At 32.4% G+C, this 17,605-nt stretch overlaps 1 protein-coding gene across 3 annotated transcripts in view; it reads left to right on the plus strand.

Annotated features, from left to right (window-relative positions):
• KNL1 (kinetochore scaffold 1) overlaps positions 1-17,605 on the plus strand; it is a 39,500-nt gene that overhangs the window by 9,467 nt on the left and 12,428 nt on the right. For 2 of the 3 annotated variants that reach the window (XM_036239103.1, XM_016152224.2), the window contains exons 6-16: positions 1,481-1,533; positions 1,775-1,808; positions 3,145-3,182; positions 6,234-6,286; positions 7,108-12,144; positions 13,632-13,770; positions 14,153-14,220; positions 14,594-14,692; positions 15,830-15,945; positions 16,411-16,501; positions 17,084-17,200. In XM_036239103.1, coding sequence (XP_036094996.1) covers positions 1,481-1,533; positions 1,775-1,808; positions 3,145-3,182; positions 6,234-6,286; positions 7,108-12,144; positions 13,632-13,770; positions 14,153-14,220; positions 14,594-14,692; positions 15,830-15,945; positions 16,411-16,501; positions 17,084-17,200 — 5,845 coding nt within the window. Of the gene's footprint in view, positions 1-1,480; positions 1,534-1,774; positions 1,809-3,144; positions 3,183-6,233; positions 6,287-7,107; positions 12,145-13,631; positions 13,771-14,152; positions 14,221-14,593; positions 14,693-15,829; positions 15,946-16,410; positions 16,502-17,083; positions 17,201-17,605 lie in introns of those variants that run through there. The other variant, XR_001597791.2, reaches the window with a different exon arrangement.

Below are 17,605 nucleotides of genomic sequence, written 5' to 3' on the forward strand. Positions count from 1 at the left end.
AACAAGTACAGTAAAATATAAAAAACAGGTATAGTAAAAGCTCTCTTAAAACTCCCACCTGAGTTATTAGAATTAACCTATATTCTCCATTCCCCTTGTAAAACATACTGATAGCTACAGTACACTGAACACTGTCAGGTCCATAAACTTCAGATCCTAAGAGTTGATTGGTTGGCTTACCAAGCAGTGTTTGTCTAGTTTATATAGTTGAATGTTAAATAATTTAATATTACATAAGCCAATGATAATGAGTTCAAGAAAAAAGTTATTTCTATGAAAAATATATTGAATGGCTAGGAAAAAGTTGATAAAGGTGAATTTATTTTAAAAAATGCTTTCAAATTTGTTATGAGTGTGATAAAATAAAAGTTAGGGAAACCAATCATAAAAATTTAGAAGGATTCTGTGTTAATACCACTTTAAAGTTACTTCGAAAATTTTATGAACACTGAAATTGTATCAGTAGATCCACACTCAAGAGTAAAGGCCTCAGATTGATATCAGGAGATTTGCAAATTTAAATACATTTTTAAAAATGGTTTAAGTATTTATGGGTCATTTAGCATTTCTTATTTTAGAAGATAGTTTTTGATTAAATGACCAATTACTGACTCTGCTCATATTAAATAAAAAGGCTTCTATTATTCTGTTGTAAATCATTTGAAGAAAAGTTGTTTTGAGTATGTCTTGTAGTTAAAGCTCAGGTTTTAAAACCAGACATATTTGGGTCTGCATTTTGCTTCTGCCACTTATCAGTTATGTAACCTTGGTAATTACTTAACCCTTTATGAACCTCAATATCTACATCTGTAAGATAACACAGGAATTGTTCATCATTAAAAATACATGTAAAGAACACAGTACAGTGGTTGGCACACAATATGCATGCAAATATTCACTTATTTTTTGTAATTGAAATAAAATTCTTTTCAATTAAGAACTTGTATATAATGAATGATAATTTTAGCAAAATGAAAGTGAATTGGTCAAATTCTTCAAGGCAGATATTAAATGCTGCTTCTCTGTGAAGCTTAATCACCTCAGTGAAAAGATATCTCTTCCTCTGGAGTTCATGCCACCTTACCTGAACTGTTAATAACAAAAGTTAGTGAAGTAATATTTATACTCACTATTCCAGCTTTTTATTTATGTAAAAGCACTTTGAGGTCAAGGATCATGTGTCAGACTGTGGTATATAGCACCAGGTTTATAGCGCGTGCTTAATAAATGTTGAATAAAATTAATATTTCGGGTTATTGAGAGGAATAAAATAATTATTTGGTCAGCTCATTAAAAATCCACAATGATTTTAATGTGGTAAACTGATTTTGGCATTTGAAATATCAGTAGTATGTGATACAGCAAAGAGGAAGCTGAAATCAAAGTGGTATATTTTCCTATCTCAAAACAGCATAAATTAATACCATAGTGTTCTGATTCAAAGTTGTAGATTTTCATTATTCTTTATTTTTTCTTCTAGGGTATTCCAGACAGAATCTCATATGAAAATAATGAGAGAATCAGAAATTGCAGGTAAATACATTACAGTGAAGTCCCTGATAAATCTGTTTTCTATAAAACTTTACAGTGGCTATCAAACCAGATAATTGGTAAAGCTTATTGTCCATCTTGTTGCATAAAAAGCATAACTTGAGCCATGAGGGGCAGAAAGGTGGGTAGTTAGTAAGTTTTTTTTATTGTAGTTAATGTCCTTATGTAATTTTTCTAATGTTTTATCAGTGTATCCTTGAACAAATTTTATTTCATTTTTTAGAAACAGATGCAAGGGAAAATGTTCTCTTTATACAGTAAGTACAGAAAATGTGATTCAGATTATATTTTAAAAGTTGTTTATTCCTATTAAATGAAGTGCTTTTTAAATTAATATTCTTTTTGTTTTTTACTTTTGTGTCCATTTTGTGGAATACTTAGTATTAATTCAGAAAACAAATTCTTTGTAGAATTTAATACACTGCTATATCTAATAAATATGCGCTTATACTTATAATGGAGAAATGAAATACACTTTCATCATATAAATCCTTAAATACATCAGCAAGTATAAAATAATAAATACCAGGTTTACAGATTTTTTCATTAAATTAGTTTTTGTAATATTAATGCATAGAAAAATAAATACCAGTAGCTCTTGAACAAATGAAAAGATACTTATCTTCACAAGAGAAATACAAACCTAAACTATGTTGAGATACAATTTTTCATGTAATCAATTAAGAATATAAGTAAAAAGATACTTATTGCTAGTGGGCATTAATGGTAGAAGGCAATTGGCAATATCATGCAAAGTTTTAAATACACATGCCCTTTGACTCAGCAATTTCATGTCTAGGAATTTATCTCACCAATATACTTGTAAATGGAGTGATGAATATATGAGGTCATTCACTATGGCATGCATTGTAATAACAAAAGATGTGAAGAGATCCTTTAAGTCCATCAGTAAGAGACTAGTTAAATAAAGTACAAATTTTCTGTGTAATTGACAGCTGTTGAGCTGGAAAAAATTCTCTTTATATACGAATACAGAAAAATCTCTTAAGTCATATTACTGAGGGCCCTCCCAGATAACCACCGTTGATTATTTTGGGTATCCTTGCAGAAACTTTATATGTATATCCAAGCTTATGTTTCTCTTTAGCCTTTTTTTTTTTTTTTAAAAACAAGACAAAAGTGGGATCACTTAATAATATGTCCTGTAGTACTTTCCATGTTGTTACATACAGATCTACTCATAATCTGCTGCATATCTGGTAACATTTAGTCAGCTCCCTGTTGATAGACCTTTGAGTTGTTTCCTTTTATTTTTTAATTATCTTTAAGCCTAAATTTCTAGAAAAATGAATTGCTCTATAGGTCATTCTTTATTTGAAAAAAGTATGCAGCGTGTATTAAGCATGTTTTTGTTGTATTTTAAAAATTAGCAAACTATTAAGACCAATTTGAAAAGGGTTCTTTAATTGCCTTTTAATTTTTTCTATATTAGATGAGTCTTTTTAAAAATATGTCTTTGTATTTTTCTGCCACTCACTATGAAAATCTTTTACCACTCCTACTCTTCAAATTGTTGTGATTCTTGGTAATTATTTGGGGTATAGATTTTTAAAAACACTTTTTAAATTTTAGGAATAAGAATCCAGAAGATAATTACTGTGAGATTACTGGTGAGTATGATCAGAATACTTTTTTAATCATATACTTTCTCTTCATCCAGATTCCTTGATAAATAATATCTAAATGACTCACACACACACACAAAAAAATGTGAAGAGAGCTCTGTTCTTTACACAAAATCTTCAATTTAAAATTCCACAAATTTATTTATTAATTTTTCACAAACCTGTCGTTCCTCTTGTTTTCTCTGTCTTGGACTCCCACTTATTCATTCGCTCAAGTTAGGAATCGAGTCATTTTTTATATTTTGCTTCATTCTCTATATCTATATTTGGCCCTACTCTTTCTCTTCTAGCTCCTAAATAATCTTATATATCTGTTTACCTGTTCTCTGTTCCTTCTGCCACTGTTTGAATTCAAGTTCTTATTATTCTTTCTTGGGCTACTGTATTTAGTTTCTTATCCTTCTAATCCATTCTATATATTTCTAGATCTGATCATATTACCTCCTAGCTTAAAATTGTTCAGTGGCTTTCTTTTTTCTTACAGGATTAAACCCACACTTCTTAGCATAGATTTAGAAAGCCCTTTATGATTTGGTTTCTCTTCTTCTCCAACCTTATTCCCTTCCCTTTATAGGCATCTTATTCTCTAGCCCATGAAGAACGATTTGCAGTTCCTCTTATGGACTCTTTTTCTGCCTGTATCCATTGGTAAATGCTATTTCCTGTACCTAAAGTATTCCTCTTACTCCAATTTGCCTAGAAGTCTTCTCATTTTTCACTTAACTTCCCTTAACTTCAGCTATGCAAAGTAACCAGTCTGCAAACTGTTAGAAGAAGAGGAATTTGCCCTAGAATGTAAATCAGCTATGGCAGTAAGCTACTGTTTAGTTTAGCTGACACTTTTTTATTAGCAAAGCTTTCTTGATGAAGGAAATATTTACATGATTTGCATTGGCTGCAAGCTCCTTATTCTATCATGAAATGGTAACAAGGGGTTCACAGACTGGCACCATACATTTATTAGTACTAGCTAAAATGAAACCTTCTCTGACAAAACCAAGAAGTTAGTTATTCTGTCTTGTGAACTCATAACACCTCTTTTATTTCTCAGTCTGTTGTAGAATTTATCACATTGTATTTTAGACACTTAATTCTGGCTCTTTTGTTAAACTAGGAACTCTTTGAGTCTAGAAATTATATCTTGTTCTTTGTGCTTTAGTAGATAGGTAAGTTTTGGGACACATAATAGGTTCTGAATCAATATTCGTTGAATAAATGAGTGGAAACATGATAAATAAATGAGGCTTCCAATAAACAGCCTATAGTTACTTTGTCATGCTCAGTCGAGGTTGCCATAAACTCTTTAAAATGTTAAAGATTTGTATTTAAACTTTAGTGCTTTTAAATGTATCTTCTTTTTTATTGTAGAATTTTTAATTCTTTCCTTATTGCTAAAGTCCAGTTTGTTACCTAAACCTTTATATTTTCTAAAATGTATTTAATCCCCTATTTCCATTCTCATTGTCTCTTACCCTAACATAAACTTATCATGTTGTATCTGAACTATTAACAGTAGCTTCCTTATTGGTTCATCTTCTCTTGAATCTACTGTCTTCTCTGGAATTATTTTTATGAAATGCACATTTCATCATGGGACTGTCCAGAGTACTTAACATAGAATAAAAGAAACTTCAAAATCTTACCCTAGCATTTTATTCTTATCATTTGATACTCTTTACCATGTAACCTCTACTATCCAGGAAATTAAAATAGAGGAGTAAAGGAGGAAAACAAGTAGTCCAAACTTTCCACCTTTAAAATCTGTCCACATTCTAAAAATGTTTCAGTCACATAGAAAATACAATGATCACTGTTCTCTCTGTCTCTAAAATGGGACAATTAAAAGTTAATATCCATTTGCAACAACATGGGTGGACCTAGAGGTTATTATGCTGAGTGAAATAAGTCAGACAGAGAAAGATAAATACCATATGGTTTCACTTATATGTGGAATCTAAGGAACAAAATGAACAAACTAATCAAAAACAGACTCACAAATATAGTGGACAATTTGGTGACAGACAGAGGGGAAGAGGGTTGGGAGGCTGGGATAATGGGGTGAAGGATTAAAGAAGTACAAACTAGTAGTTGATAGTTGGGCATGAGGATGGAGAGCATGGCACAGGGAATGCATTTAACATTAATATATTGGCTAAGTGGAGGGCCAGAGGAGGGAAGGAGCAATTGGGGAACCGTTTTATGAATTATATAGATGTCTAACCAACGTACTGTATACTTGAAACTAATTTAAAGAAATAAATTTATTTAATTAAAAAAATAAAATAAAATTTAACACCTAAGTCCTTATAAAGGGCTTAGTAGCTAATAAAATTTTAATAAATATAGCGGTCCTCCCTTATCTGTGGGGAATATGTTCCAGGACCTCCAGTAGATGCCTGAAGCCATAGATAATACAAAGCTCTGAAATTGTTATGTTTTTTCCTATAGTGCACACCTATGCTAAAGTTTAATTTACAAATTAGGCAATGGTAAGAATATTTGTTCTTACCATTGATTTTAGCAACCTTGGCATATAGTTTTTTTTTTTTTATTAAGTGGAGAACTTTTACCTTTTCACTTAAAGGAAGCATATTTGAATTGCCACCATTACTACTTTTATGCTTTGGGGCCATAACTAAGTAAAATAAGGCTTACTCAAACACAAGCACATAATACCATGACAATAGATCTGATAACCAAGATGGTTACTAAATGACAAATAGGCAGATAGTGTACACAGCATGAATATGCTGGACAAAGGGATGATTTGTGTCTTAGACAAGATGGAGCAGAATGGCTCAAGATTTCATCATGCTACTCAGAATGGTATGCAATTTAAAACTTTAAATTATATCTAGAATTCTCCACTTACTATTTCTGGATTAGGTTTGACTGTGGGTGAGACCGCATAAAGCAAAACCACTAATAAGGGGGCTACTATAGTCATAACTGATGAGGAACCTAAGAAAAGGAGAATCAGGCTCTTGATATATATTTTTGTCATTAACTGTAGTTTTTTTTTTTTTTTCTCAATAGGGATGAATCCATTGCTTTGTGCTCCCATTCAGACCCAAATGCAACAGAGAGAGGTATGAACTTATACAAGTGGCTTCATATTTTAATCTCCCTTGGCAGTTAAAACTTTTTAAAAACTCCAAATTTAATAGTAATGGCATGATTTAGGGATTACTTACCAAAATGGACCCATAGACTGGGATATACTTCCTACCCTTTGACTTAACTAAAGATAGTTTCATCACTGTCAGTTTAAATAACAGGGAAATATGTTAGTTATATTAGGACTTCTCAAGCTTTAATGGACATATGCATTATCTCAGGATTTTGTTAGAATATAGATTCTTATCCATTAGATCCGATGTGGCCCTGAGGTTCTATACAATCTCTGGAGTGATACTAGTGCATTGTATGGTCCTTAAGACCATACTTTGAGAAACAAGGAGTTTGACTATGTCCTTACAAATAAAACCACTGCGTTAAAATTCAATGAGAACCCAATTCCCAGGAGTACAGAGGGTGCTATAAATTAGCCATCATGCACGTATTCCTGTCCAAGTCTTTTTTATTTAGAATGTGAATGACCTAATACAGTAATTAGAATTTTCATTATAGTTGTATTTGGTATTATCAGTTCTTTTTATTTTTTTAGTCATTCTAATGGAGTATAATTAACCTTGAACTTTTAATTTGTACCAAAATACTAAAAGTATTAGAAAAAAATTTAATAACAAATTACATACAACACACCACACCATTTTCAAACAAAGCAATTTATCATGAAACCATCTTTAATGATTACTTATATAGTACTCTATATATATTCCATGTTGTAAAATACCTTTTTAAAAGTTTGCATTTTATTTGATTTTTGAATACTTTGCTTTCATTATAGATTTCAGTTACAGAATACAACCATGAAAAGAAACATGCAAATGACCAGACAGTCATCTTTTCAGATGAAAACCAAATGGACCTGACAACAAGTCATACTGTGATGATTGCCAAAGGCCTTGTCGATTATACCAAAAATGAAAAGTCTTCCAAGATAGATACCACATCGTTTCTGGCTAACTTAAAGCTCCACACTGAGAATTCAAAAATGAAAAAAGAATTAAATTTTTCCTTGGATCAAAACACTTCTTCAGGAAAGAAAATAAATTTTAATGACTTCATAAAAAGATTGAAAACAGGAAAATCTAATGCTTCCTCTACAGGACCTGATAAAGAAAATTCTGAGATATCTATTCATTCTAAGGAGTCAAATAGGGCTTCTTCTGTACACCAAATGCATGTATCTCTTAATGTAGATGAAAATACCAGTAATATGACTAGACTCTTTAGAGAACAAGATGAAGGGATGAATTTCACGCAGTGTCATACAGCCAATATTCAGAGTTTGGTTCCCACGTCCAGTAAAGCCAAATTAAGGGAATTTAAAAGTGATGATATTACAATTTATGACAGTGACTTGATGGACTTGACAATGAACCACACTATTCAAAATTTACCCTCAGCAGGTAATTTATCTGAAATAGAAAATAAAACTCAGACTGTTACGATGGATGTTACAACAGGTTATGGAACTAAAGCTCCAGGAGAGAAAACAGTCTTTCAGAATAAACCGAATACTGCTTTTCGAGACCCTTCCTTAAATCCTCAAGGTGAAATACATATTACCAGAAGTATTACAGGGACAGAAACTCATACAGACACACAGACTTCTAAGCAAGATGTCAGAACATTGGCCGTGATCCCAGAATCTACATGTTCCAGTCTGGTTATTCAAGATTATAAGACATTTTCCTATTCTAGTTGTAATGATGCCATGGAACTTACCAAGTGTCTTTCAAGTATGAGAGAGGAAAAAAATTTGCTGAAGCATGAGAGTATTTATTCCAAAATGTATCCCAATCCAGATGCCACCTCTCTTCTCATAGAGAAAACTATTTATTCAGGGGAGGATAGCATGGACATTACCAAGAGTCACACAGTTGCAATAGATAATCAAATTTTTGAACAAGATCAGACAAATGTACAGATAGCCATACCTGAAACATCTGAAAAAGAAATGCTCCCAAATCACTTAACCATGTCAAAGGATGAGGGATTGAATATAAATTGTAGCTCAGTTCCTCATATGTCTAAGAGAAGATTACAGCAAGGCCTGGTAAATCCTTTATCTCTTTCATTGACTGACAAAAACACTGTAATCCTCACAGGTGAAGATAAGAATTTGACAAAAAGTCACACAACTAACTTAATATGTCAAGCTCCTCTTGCATTTTATGGCCTAGCATCTGGGAATACCAGTAAATCTCACCCTGACAGCAAAAGTTCTTTAGATGAATGGGAAGAAATGACCAAAAGTCATATTGAACCATCCCAGCAACCAAACATAATGTCTCAAAACATTCCAACTGATGATACCTGCGGCAAAGAAAAAGATCAAGTTTTGAAGATTTCACCCTATCTTGATAAAGATTTTCCTTGCTCAGCCAATATTAACCCAGACAAAGCAACAAGTTGTAATATAGCATACTCTGGTAGAGATCCTAATAAACAAGTAGCACTGGGAAATAATAGAAATGCAGTTTCATGTGAGCAGTCTTTGTTTCCTACCACAAAACAATATTCATCAGAAGGACAGTCTGCCATGGAAAATCATAATACTGCTATTAACAGTCATACAGTAAAATCTATACCAGACCAGAATTCTAAACTGCCTGAACCACTGAAGAAAGACTTAGGCAATCTTACCATGGACTGTTCTCATGACAAAATAATTGTTTGTTCAGAAGAGGAACAAAATATGGATCTAACCAAGAGTCACACTGTTGTCATTGGATTTGGTTCTTCTGAACTACAAGAACTTGGTAAGACTAATTTAGAAAATACTAACAGCCAACTAACAGTAAATAGACAAGTAGCTATAAAAGTTGAAAAATGTAATAAAACTCCTATAGAAAAAACTGGAGTATTTATTTCTAATGATATGGATGTGTTGGAGGACAGATGTGTACAGAAACCTGGATTTCTGAATGAAAAGCAAAATGTCCAAATCTGTGGAAGGAAAAGTGTTGGCAGACTAAAACTTGATAGGACTATTATATTTTTAGAAGGTGGTGAGAATGATATGGATATCACCAAAAGTTACACAGTGGAAATAAATCACAGACCTTCATTAGATGAACATGATTCCCATTTGGTGCCTTTGGCAGGAACTTCTAAAACTATTTCGTATTCATGTGGGCAGGATGACATGGATGTCACTAGAAGTCACACAACTGCCACAGAATGTGAAACTGTCTCACCAGATAAAATAACTACTAGGCCTCTGGACAAAACTGTAATGTTTATGGATAATCATGATGAACTTGAAATGACAAAATCCCACACTGTTTTCATTGACTACCAAGCAAAGGAAAGAACTGTGCTTCCAGACAGACCTGACTTCGAATTATCTGAAAGGAAGAGCCTAGGGAAATTAAAAGTGACTTCTTCTGAGGACAGTGTGTTTCTTTCAGAGAAAGGTGAAAGTGACCATTCAGCAAAAGTCTGCCAGCTGACAGTACTGAGGGAACAGTCTAATAGTGGTCCTATAGGGAAAACTGTAGCATTTATGGCAAATGATAACATAGAGGTATCTAAATCAACCTTTTGGAAAAGTGACAAAGATGTACAAAAGCCTAGATTTCTGAATGAACCTCTGTCAGGCAAAAGTCAAAGAAGAAAAAGCCTTAGACTCAAAAATGACAGGCCTATTGCATTTTCAAGTAACAATCAAAATGATATGGATATCACCCAGAGTTGTACAGTGGAAATAAGTAACAAAAGTACCCTGGAAGATAGAGAGGACTCCCATTTGATGCCTTCGTTAGGAAATTCTAAAACTGTTTTATATGCATGTGGACAGGATGACATGGAGATCACTAGAAGTCACACAACTGCCTTAGAATGTAAAACTACCTCACCAGATAAAATAACCACTGGGTCTAGGGATAGTACTGTACTGTTTATAGGTGATCACAGTGATCTGGAAGTCACCAAGTCCCATACTGTTTACATTGATTGTCAAACTGTGGAGAAGAGACTTCAAGAGTGCCCTAAATTTGGAATAGCAAGAGGAAAAACCTTGGGTATTTCTTTTACTAAGGATGGTAGCTCTGTTCAAGAAAACACTGAAAAAAAGCCACAAGTTGTAGAAAACAAAGTTACTCTTCACACTGAGCAAAAGCAACATGTGATACCCTATTCTACTAATACATTGTCTAGGGGTCAAGGTGAGATAGAAATCAAATTCCATAGCACTGCTGTGGATGAAAAGGTTATGGGAAAAGTTATAGACCAGGCCTGTACAGTGGAAAAAGCCAAACTTGAACACCACCACTTAAATAGCACAGATAGAAATATGGATTTAACCAACAGTCGTGCAACTGCTATTTGTGGATTCAGTGATAATTTACTAAATGTTATTTCCTATTTTGATAATTTGGACGGAAATGCTGTGTCCTTATGTGATGAAGATGAGAAAGCAAATAATTGCCCAGTGCAAAATGACCTTGATTATGCAAATGATTTAGCCAGTGAATATTACTTGAAATCTGAGGGACCGCCATTCTCTGCCCCTAGTTTTCTGTTAGAGAAGGAAAAAGTTATTCAAACCAATACCACAGAACAGTTAGATTGTATTAAAACAGTGGTCAAAGATCAAAATCTAATTAAGGAGCCCCCAAATCTGTTAGCTAGTCAGACTTTAGTACAAGGTCAAGATCTCAGGGACACGACTAGACTTGATGCAAAGCAAATATCTTTTAAGCTTCCTGAGGATCAAATGGAAGCCTTTGTTGATAATGCAAAACATAGTTTAAAGCAGACCTTTGTTGATTTTTGTGTTGCTTCTCAGCCTCGTTTTTCAGCCCAGCTACCTCTATTACCTCAACAAGGACATAATCTTGTTAATAAAGATGAAACAATATTATCTAAAGTTAGAAGAAATAAGAATTTAAATATTGTTATAGGAAGTTCCTCTGTACCCACATGTGAAAACAAGTCCAAAATGCTTAATGAGAAACAGTTTACTGTAGAATTGAGGGAAAATATTCAAACGGCTAAATGTAATACAGCTATAGATTTCCACAGTAACTCAGACTTCACTAAGCAAGTTATTCAAACTTCTGCCAATCCTAGAGAAGCATCAGATTCTGTAATTGCATCTAATGCTGCAAGTTTTAGTACTATCAAATCAAATCTGAATAATGTGAATGGGAAAACTGAAAATTCTTTAGATTTCCAAACTGTTCATTTACCACCTTCTCCAGAAACATTACTCGAATTAGTAAATAAGTCAGACAATGATAGGAGTCTAGTGCAAGCTACAGAAATACGTAAAATTAACGTAGTATCCTGCAATGTTAAAGAAGATAGAGATGAAAAAATTTCTCGTAATGGAACTGAAATCAACTCTGTACCATTAATGACAGATAAAGTGAGGAGATGTTCTTTAGGAATATTTTTGCCCAGATTGCCAAACAAGAGAAATTGTAGTGTCACTGGTATTGAAGACCTGGAGCAGATTCCGTCAGACACAACTGATTTAAATCACTTGGAAACTCAGCCAATCTCCAGTAAGGATTCTGTCATTGGATTTGTTGCAGCTGAACTGAACATAAGTCCATCTCAATATATAAATGAGGAAAATCTTCCTGTGTGTCCTGGTGAGATTAATTCCTCAGACTCTATTAGCATAGAAACTGAGGAGAAGGCTTTGATCGAGACATACCAAAAAGAGATTTCACCATCCGAAAATAAAATGGAAGAAACCTGTAGTAGCCAAAAAAGAACCTGGGTACAAGAAGATGATGATATTCAGAATGAGAGAAAAATCAGAAAAAGTGAGATTAGGTTTAGTGATACTGCACAAGATCAAGAGGTGAGCTCTTTCTTAAACTAACAAATGTTCTTGATTTTTAAAAAACTTATGAGTATTCTTGAATTTTAAGTTTAATCTTGCATAAGCGGGAATTCATTATTCCCAGTGATGGGGCTGAAAAAATATTTCTATGTAGACTCTTAAGGAATTAATTCACAGTTCGACTTAAAAACAGTTTGAAGTGGCAAATAGTTACACAGAAAATGAAACAGTAGTACAAAAAATGTTGAAATTGTATAATTCTGTATCTGTCACCTCTAGTGATTTGTCATTGTGATTTTGCATATGAAAATCACTAGGTAGGGTATATGTAATTTGAAAAGTCATCTTCAATGTTATAAATATTTGGAAGATAAAAGCCTTTTTATTATGCAAACCATATAAAACCTTGACTAAATTCTCTCGACTAATGAGGATGTGTAGAAGCTGAGAGTTCATTCCTTAGTGAATGGGAAAATACCTAGGTTAAGCCCAGTATCTCAAAGCGAAGAAAGTGAGATTTTGTATTTATGAAAGTGGTCATAGGTATTAAAGTTGAGGGAACACTGATTTGGGTAACTTGCAAGAAAAAACCAGTCATTTAAACTGAGTTTTATAGGTGGAGAAATAAAAAAAGTATTAGAGGTTCATAGAAAACAAAGTTTCGACTATTAAATATGTAAGTTTAGATTATTTTGGTAGTTCTATAAGCTGAGGTTCTGAGGAAATGGTTTGTTTATGAAGCTTTGAGAAAGTAGTAACAGTAATATAAAAAAATAACTGAATAGATTCTATGAAAATTACTAATGTTTTATTGAATGAGTATTTATTGAGTATCTGCTATGTCCTAGGTACTGTTTAGGTGCCTCAGTGGGAATTTGTAGACCAAAATCTGCGCTCATGGAGCTTACAATTTAGCATTTAGACAAATAATATAATGTTCTCAAAAACATATGGAAGTAGGTAGATGAAAATGGGATTTAAGGGTAAGGCTGTAAAGGCAAATCGTAAAAATGATAAAAGCAGTACCGCATGACTCATTTGACCTCAACTAAGAGTTTTGATCACCAGGAAAAGGAAGTACTAAAGCCTGGAAATAATTTTCTTTGTTCTGCTCTAGCCAGGACCATCACATACAGCCAATATTCTATTCTGGATTTCTATAGCGTAGTAGCCCTGACCGTCATGGCTAGTGGAATAATTGTTGGATAGGTCAACATTTGATATCTCATAGGATCTGACTATAACTTAGATATATCCGAAAAATAATTTGCTTATACAGTATAATGCACAGTTATTTCTATATATTTTTAAATAAAATTACTTTTAACTCTAAAGGCCTCAGTTGCCTGTTCTTTATTCTAATTCTTTACTAAGATATTTCGTATATATTATAGATAAATTTTATGTTAGCAGTATTTCTATTAGTATTCAACAAACATTTAGTCATTATAAGTACACAGTGTCATAATTTTATCCTGATGATGTTCCTTCATCAATAATTGCAGATTTTTGATCACCATGCTGAAGGGGATATATATAAAAATGCTAACAGTGTATTGATAAAAAGCCCAAGCAGGACCCCATCTAGTTGCAGCAGTTCTCTGGATTCGATCAAGGCTGATGGGACCTCTCTGGACTTCAGCAGTAAGATCTTCATGAAAGCTAATTAATAGAGGTCATCTGTTTACTTGACTAATAATAAATGCATTCAGTTCAGGAGATGTTTGAAATTTGTAGAAGCTTGAGGGAAGTTATAAATAGTTGATAAGTAAAATATTATTTAGTTTATTTTTAATTCATAGTTATTTTAATAAAATGAGAAGTGATATACAAGGGGGTAGAGTGATTTCCTTAAGAAGCTTATAATCAGTAGAGAAACATTGAATGGAACCTTAAAACTATAACATACTTTGCCTTATAAATGACTGTCTCCCCAAAAAGATCCTAATGGGTAGCTTTAGGAGCATGAACTACACTAAAATTTATAGTATAACATGTTAATCACCTGAATTTGCCTTACTTCTAGCACACCGCAGTAGTCAAATGGAATCACAGTTTTTCACAGACAGTATTTGTGAAGAAAGCTTGAAGGAGGTATTTCCCATTTCTAATGCACTATTTCCTTTTTTTTTTTTTAATTTTTAAAAATTATGAAATAATTTAAATATACAGAAGACAAATTTTGTTTTCTTCGTTAAGGACCTGACATGACAGTTAATTATATGGAGTAGAAAGCACAATTAGAAGACCTATGTTTTGTTTTTTTTCCCTCAATTTTACTGTTACTTAATAGCCTTCGGAAATAAATATTAGATAAAATCTACTCATGTTTAGCATACAAATATCTGGATAGTATTTCCACAAATATGTGCAAAGTACTTTAAGCTATTTAGAAGTAAATGAGGTAGTTGTAATTAAAATGAATTCACCTTAAATGGTCATGCAGACTTTTTTTTCCTTTCCTCAGAAACTCAAAGATGGAAGAATAACAGTAAAGGAGTTCTTTATACTTCTTCAGGTCCATATTTTGATACAGAAACCCCGACAGAGTACTCTCCCAGCCAAAGTAAGTACAATTTCTTGACAAAATAGTTGTCTCAGTTAAAATATATTGTGCTTACTTACTAAATTGTATAGAGCAAACATTTATTCAGAAACTAAAAATTAAGGAAGCAAATTTCTTTATAGGAAGTTTTCCTAATATGTACATTCGTAGTTAGCATAAAAATCAATATTTTTTTATATCATGGATTTTGATAAGGTGAATTTTATTTTTTTTATTATTTCTTTGCATCTGTTTTGTTTTTGATGCTTTTTACTAAACATATGCTTTTACCACCATTATAAAAATTCAAGTATAGCAGTTTTTAATAAATATTTTTTGAAATCAAAAATATGTAAGATCATAGACTATTTGAATAATACAGTCAATAAACTCAATTTAAAAGATTAATAGAAAAATTATAACACTTTCGGAGGAATATATATTTTCTCTTAAATATGTCAAACAGTTACAAAAATTAATGTTATGCCCTTGGCCACAAAGAAACCATTAACAAATTGAAAAATGAGACTTTATGGACCACATCATTTGATCTCAACTCAATAAAATTAGAAATAATGAAAGGACTAAAACATTCTTAGCTTCTAGGAAATTAAGAAACATACTTCTAGATAACTCTTATAACAGAAAATAAATAAAAACTATTTAAAAAGCAAAATAAAGGAGAACAGTTAATAGCAAATCTGTGGGACATACAGTAAAAATTATATTCGGCAGGAAATTAAAACCTCACATGTTGTTATAGAAGAGAGTCTAAAAACAAAGGAATTAATACTTCAAGAAATTGAAACAAAATAACATCCATAAAAAAGGCAGGAAGACAGAATTAATGCAAATAAATGGTAAAGCTAATGAATTTTTAGGTATCAATTTACTTAAAATAATGCATAGCCATTTTCAAATCACTTTTAGTCTCATGTAAGTGAAACATCTACAGTTCACCTAAACATCTAGAGAAATGGACTTCGATGTCCGACTTGAATTCAGATTCCAGCTTGTGGCTTTACTAGGTATTCACATTTTGAGTAGTCAAATTTGTCTTTGTACAACTTTTAAAAACAGGCACTCTGAAACTTGAAACAGTTGTAGAACATGGTTTGTCCTCAAAATACCAATTTGGAGGGATTTTTTTTTTTTCAGTTTGCTATAAACACACAACCTACTCCAGAAGACCTGATGTTAAGTCAATATGTTTACCGACCCAAGATACAGATTTATAGAGAAGATATTGGGGCTCTTCGCCAAAAGATTGAAGAGTATGGAAGTTTTTATTTTGTGTGTGTTTGTTGGATGGATTAATAATCTGTATCGTAAGGTTTTGATTAGAATAACACTGGCATAGAAAAAAGTTGATGACATTAACCGGCATTGTGATACAGCATGTTTATAGGAGTTTGGCTTTATAGTCAGACAGGTTAATCCTGGCAACAGCACTAGCCATGTAAGCTGATTTAAGTATTTTAAGCTTTATTTCAACATGTTGGAGCAAGTCGATACATTGAAATGAGAATTCTATTTGTAAGGGGAGGTTTTTTGATTCATAACATTCTTGAACTGTTCTACAAGTGTTGAAATAATAAGGCTAGTCACTATTCTTGAGTGAATTCCCTCTTACATAGAAAAGAACTAGGAAGAATTAAATTAAATATGCCTATAGATCTGAGTTGGTTCATTCAAGCTGACTACTGAACCCTATGCTAATTAACTTTTCTATATTTTAGATTAAAGCTTTCTGCATTGAACCAAGATAAACTTTTGACTGATGTAAATAGGAACCTATGGGAAAAAATGAGACACTGCTCTGATGAGGAGGTACTTTTTTCGTTTTCTGAATGGGAATCAGTATAGACATTTTGAAAATTTTTTATTGTGAGATAGGTAACTGTTACTTGGTGATTAGTGATTAATTCTTTAACTTACTTCTCAGGTATAATATATTACCAAGGTCTTATTTAATTATGAGTAATTATTAGGCTGTAATCTTTTCAAACCTGAAATGATCAATTTAATATATGAAATACAGTTCAAATTTATTTAGAGTTTCCTCCTTGTTTGCCTTTTACTTAGATTTAGATAAGGAAAAGATTTAATTGATTAAATAATAAGGAACTAATTTTATATGTGCCCTGATATATTAAAAGGCTTTTATTAACTAATCCTATCATTTTCTAATTTGTAATATGTATAAGTGAATTAAAAGCAAGAATGAAAATTAAAATCTTTGGTTTATTCTTAAACTATTACATGGGATTAAATTTGCAAATGAGGTGTCCTGCCTTATGAATCAAGAGTCTAGAAAGGACGAAGTTTAGCACATATCATCTGAGTCAACCTTCTCAGACCATTTGCCTCATTCGTTTTAGTGTTAATATAGCCTTTGACTTTTCCTGACAGCTGAAGGCCTTTGGAATTTACCTGAACAAAATAAAATCACATTTTACCAAGATGGCTAAAGTCTTCACTCACCAAGGAAAAGTGGCTCTCTACAGCAAGCTGGTGCAGTCAGCTCAGGTAATTTGAGACACTTAATAGCACAGAAAGAAAGATCTATTAAAATTACTTTACGGTGGTTATGGAATATGAAGAATATTTCTTAGACATGCGAATGAGACTTGGGCAAAAACTTCAAATTATTCACGAGAGATGGGGTTCAATTTATCAAAAGTGGCAAATCCTGGCATCTTGAGTAATTCTAAATATATTTACCAATATGGGCCTATTTCTCGTCTGGGAATTGTTATATGTTATACATATTGAAATAAAACAATATGAGATTCTGATCTTCCATTGCTAAGGAGTATACTGTAGTATTATCTTCCTCATAGTCCATACCTAGCTGTGTATGTTTGTGTATTAAAGTAGCATTTCCCCAAATGATTTTCCTTTAAGAAAGGTTCTATATTTAAAAACTTTCTA

The sequence above is a fragment of the Rousettus aegyptiacus genome, unplaced genomic scaffold (assembly GCF_014176215.1).
Source record: "Rousettus aegyptiacus isolate mRouAeg1 unplaced genomic scaffold, mRouAeg1.p scaffold_m13_p_3, whole genome shotgun sequence".
Lineage (NCBI taxonomy): Eukaryota > Metazoa > Chordata > Mammalia > Chiroptera > Pteropodidae > Rousettus > Rousettus aegyptiacus.